The following is a 5,306-nucleotide window of genomic DNA, read 5'->3' on the forward strand; positions in this document are numbered from 1 at the left end:
GGCTCCTGATAGACATGTGTACAATGCCAGCATCTGCTGGTGACACTGAAACGGAAAACTGTTGTAATTCCTATTTTATTGCATGGAACTACGAAGGTGGATTACTGCCAGGTGAGGTAAGAATTGTGCTTATATAACCAAAGGAATAGGTATCAATTAAGTGTCTCCTGTTTAAAGTTTGTTAGGCAACAAAAGAGCTCTTAATAACACCTGTCAACACAATAATTAGCCAAAGAGGCAAAACGATACTTAAATATAGAGGCGTGTTCTAGGTAAAAAAGTGAAAACTTTTACCAAAGTCTGGACAAAACTTGGCTTAGCAATTAAATGTGAGCCTATAAAATACAAAACTTGCTGACAATTAGAGTCTTTGGCTACTTAATCTGCTCCTATTGAAGAGTCTTAGTTCGTGATTATAAATATACTGCATATTATCGAAAATGGTACCCAGCCATGAACCAGAAATTGGAAAAAGTTTTTATAGGATACCACGTTTATCTGGGCTAATTGTGGGCATTTGGCCAGTGAAAAGGCGCAGCTGCACCATGAATCTGATCTGTGCGTTTAGTTTCTGTGTCGTCTTGATCGGTGCTTGTGGAGAGAATCTCTATGGTTGTGCTAATTTGGATATTTTGGTAAGAGCATTGGAAGCTTTCTGTCCGGGCAGCACCAAGGCCGTTTGTGTGCTCAAGTTGTCTATATTCTTGATGCACCATCGTCAGTGGTTCGAACTCGTCGAGCGACTGCGTGCTACATTGTACAGTAACCGCAGCTATGAGGCGCAGAAACTGCTAGTTGGTATATCCACAGTAGCAAATCGACTTAGTCTTCTGTTGCTTAGTTCCGGCTCGCTAACCAACATGGCCTTCAATGTTCAGCCTTTAATAATGGCCTTATACCGCTGGATTTACGAATTACCCGGTCAAGTGGAGCTGCCATTTAATATACTGTAAGTGAACTTGTTTTGAAATTACTTGTCTGTCCGCTCTGCACAATAAAAGAATATGAATATGAATAGAATATGAAGACACAAACAAGGGATCTTGTATGTCCGTGGTGTATATAGATATTCCACAACTTAAGCCCATTAAAGCAGATCAAATAAGACGCTCAGAAATACAAACGCAACAAACTCGGGTGGAATGCAATATTCACCACACTCCACTTTCGCCATCTCGCTCTATCTTTAAAAATCATTAACTTAATTCGTAATTGTTGAATTCATTTCATTACTTGTCGCACACATTCATAAATATGTTTAAAGCAGAACAAATAAGATGCTCAGAAATGCAAGCACAACAAACTCGGGTAAAATGCAATATTCACCACACTCAACTTTGATTTCGCCATCTCGCTCTATCTTTAAAAAACACAACTTAACTCGTAATTGTTAAACTCATTTTATTGCTTGTCGCACACATTCATAAATACGTTTAAAGCCGATCAAATAAGAAATGAAACACAACATACTCGGGTGGAATACAATATTCACCACACTGCACTTTCATTTCGCCATCTCGCTCCATTTTTAGTAATTGTCAACTTTACTTGTAATTGAATTAATTTAATTGCTTGTCGCACACATTCATAAATATATTTATATGACTTTTATAGTTAGTATAGGTATTTGTGTGAAGTTGTACATACAAAGAATGAAAAAAAAATTAATTAGAATGTAGAAAATTAAGAATTTAATACGGAATTGAAATTGAAATTGATTTGCGGCTTGTTATTGTAATTTATCTTTAAAGTATTAATGAAGGTCCTTCAGTGGTATTTATACAACATATTCAACACATTTGAAGAATTGATTGCCATTAATTTTATTAACACATATGAGGTGAGATTTCAATGTCCGAACACACAGATTTTGAGCTCTAACCTCACTTGCTATGCTGCTCCTTGGAAGATTTAACAATGTAATTCAGAACGAGTTGGAATTTGAAAAGGCATTTGAGTAGATGGAGCTTAAAGCTTAGTTTACCTATAGCGGCAACAAATTGACAAACAATCTGCTCGGTTGCATTCTTGTATCGCTTGTTGTGGAATATATCAGATTGGGAACTCAGATCAACCCCATCATTAGCATTTGCAATTACGTTGTAATTAACGTTTAAATTTACAATTACATTAACTCGAGCTTTAATATTTATATTTACAGACTACCTGAATTTGCGACACAGCCTGCTTCATTTCCACTCACCTATTTGCTGCTGACAGCTTCTGGTGCCTGCACCGTGTTCACCTTTAGCTTCGTAGATGGATTCTTTCTGTGCAGCTGCTTGTACATAAGCGGAGTATTTCGCGTGATACAGCAGGATATTCGTTCTATTTTTGTTCCCCTGGATGGGTGTAAGTCAACGCTAATATGAGTCTATGTATCCAATAAACAATACTTCCCAATATATAGTGGAGATATACACTCCTTTAGCAAACGCTCGCATGCGGGGTCAGCTGGTCGGGATTATAAAGCGTCATAATGCAATTATCGACTTGTGTACAGATCTCACGAGGCAGTTTACCGTTATCGTGATGATGCACTTCCTGTCCGCAGCTTTTGTACTCTGCTCAACTATCTTGGATATTATGTTGGTAAGCTACCAAACTCGATCAAATTTCTGTCTGCAATATTTGACATATTAGTGAATAAGTTAAAGAACTTAAAGATCAGTCAGGTACACCTAATATTTCGATTTACGCATATCCGTCTCTATGAAAAGTCTAAAATGAAAATCGAGACTCCTCGACTAGGAGATACCCTGAACCCTGTGAAGAGGTGATATTCCAATCATTCTACGACTATTTTATACATATACACACAAACATACACACACACATACACACTCGCGCTCTGCTTACTGCGCAGTTTACGCAGCGGATTCGCTTGGACTGCAGAAGGGCAATTTAATTGTTGAATAATTTTCCTTCTAGATGACATTCATAAGTACGTATTTGCCAAAGCAAATTAAGTACATATATATCCATGTTCAGGACGACGATTTGATTCGAACTTACCATCTGCTCTTCCGTTTTTCCGTATGCATTCAGATCGATCTGGGAATCTACAAGCTTTAAAGACTTGAAATTTCAAATATATTCGTGAACGCCATACGCGGTATGAAACCTCAAACAATTACCTTATTTTCGATAATAATCAATTCAATTATCAATTGATTGCATTTTTCAAAATGTGTTCGTCTCTGTGTTGATCAAGCCTATAAGGAAGGGAGTGGCTCTTAATACAAATACGATAAGTTAAAAAGTTTGTTCTAGAAGTCATCATCATCATAATAATACAAATCATAAGAATACAAATCACATCACAAGCTGCAGTTGATATGAAAAACTAAGCAATAATTTCGATAAACAATATCAATCTGATTAACGACAAGGTTAGGTATTTTTTCTGTCTTCTCTTTTCCGCATGAAATTTTTGTAGATTTACTCTGTAAGTCGGCATATGTTCAGGGTATCTCCTAGAGCTCTCTTACGTGTTTACTGAATATTGGAAAACTCTGAAAAGTAAAGAATTATTGCAATTAAGCATTTAAAGAAAAGTACTTAAAGTCAGCTAATAACAACTTGTATTGCTTTTCTTTCATGTACCACTCGCCCGTTGGTAGAACACCTCCTCGTTAAGCGGCTTAACCTACATCTGCTACAGCGTGGCAGCCCTGACGCAACTCTTTCTCTATTGCTACGGCAGCAATCATGTCAGCGAAAGTGTAATTCAGATGTTTTTATTTTGTATTTTCATTATATTTTATATTCTCATTGGAAATGGGAATTATGGATATACTGGATTGACTACAATCTATGTAACAGGCGGAAGGAGGCGTGTGGAGGCGAGATGGATGTACACATATATATCTATATATACATATAGACCATGATGAGTATAAAACTAAAATGTGAATGTTGCTGCTGAGCATTGATGTGCTGTGATATATGAGTATGGGTAATTAATGACGTCTCTGAGATCCCTGTTCTTCTGATTTGCGTGCTTTACTCATCATGCAAATCCTAGACTCTAGTATCAAGGACTGCTGGGTGAATCTGCTATACTATACATATATATAACTGAACCAGCCCATATCTTAGTTATCAAAATTTCTAACCCTGAATCCATTGTAAGGCATGCCATAGGCAGAAGGAGTCGTAGCAGTACTATGGATACCGCTCTCCCCGTTCCACAAAGCTAAAAAAACCCACATCTGGAAGTCATTATCACACTCTGAAAAGAAAATTAAGAAATAAAATTATTCAATAATAATTTGTCATAGTCAAACTCATTAGCGTGGCTGGCCATTAGAGTCTGCTACTGGCTTGTCATGTATGAAGGATGGAAGAAGCGTGAAATGATTAGATTAGCAGATCTGCATAAGGGTTCAGGATATCTCATAGTCGGGTAGTCTTGCCTAGAGAACTGCTGGCTTTTTATTAAGATATATCGACTTTTCTTGGCTAGCTTATTTCTTCAATCAGTCCTTATTTCTTATAGAGCTTGTCTGTGGCTGGGACGCTCTATGACGTTGCATGGTACAAATGCGATGTGAGGACTAGAAAAATGATCTTAATGATCTTGCGGCGCTCGCAGCGGGAGAAAACAATTGCCGTGCCGTTCTTTACCCCTTCGCTGCCCGCCTTCAGTTCGGTACGACTCGTAAATGATAATAAAAGTACTCTATTTATGAATATATCAATTACAGATACTTAGCACAACCGGCTCTTATATAGCGCTACTGAAAACGTTTCTGTGAAGCACAAAAAGGCGCAACAATCTATATATATTTATATATATCGTCCGATTAAGACGGAGAGACTATTCGAAAGCATATACTTTGGACCAAATCGATGCCATTATTAGTATACTCATGTCTAGAAATGACACAGAAAAATACCTGTTAATTGGTTCGCGTTTAACTAGTTACATAGAAATATCGTTTTACTTAATAGAGCTGTTCTTTTATTTTTTCTATTTATATATAAATATATATTCTGAAATATAAATATATAAATTGCATCTCAAACATATGTAAAAATAAAAGTTCAATTAATTTCATTCGCTTCAAATAATTCTTTGGCTTTTACTGTGAATATTTCTTGAAATGAATCGGAGTATGATTCATTGCATAGGCACACAAGGCATAGCAGGAAACACAAGGCATAGTAGGTAACAAACAAGGAAACCATTGCGAAACCAATAACACCTGTGAATTTTCTGTAGCTCAACTAAAATTCTTTTTTTCAACAAAACAACAGAAAACATCAAATATATTTACTTTCAAAACAGCATCCTCTAACCT

The 5,306-nt window shown here is 36.6% G+C and overlaps 1 protein-coding gene across 1 annotated transcript; it reads left to right on the forward strand.

Annotated features, from left to right (window-relative positions):
* The first annotated feature begins 440 nt into the window (after window positions 1–440).
* On the forward strand, window positions 441–4,760 carry LOC111594761 (odorant receptor 22c). Its single transcript, XM_023308210.2, has 6 exons — window positions 441–949; window positions 2,162–2,352; window positions 2,411–2,592; window positions 3,624–3,725; window positions 4,502–4,654; window positions 4,710–4,760. The coding sequence occupies exons 1-6, from the start codon at window positions 441–443 to the stop codon at window positions 4,758–4,760; spliced, it is 1,188 nt and encodes a 395-aa protein (XP_023163978.2).
* Window positions 4,761–5,306: the final 546 nt, after the last annotated feature.

Source organism: Drosophila hydei, unplaced genomic scaffold (genome assembly GCF_003285905.1).
Source record: "Drosophila hydei strain 15085-1641.00,03,60 unplaced genomic scaffold, DhydRS2 tig00000149-arrow-pilon, whole genome shotgun sequence".
Taxonomy (NCBI): Eukaryota; Metazoa; Arthropoda; class Insecta; order Diptera; family Drosophilidae; genus Drosophila; species Drosophila hydei.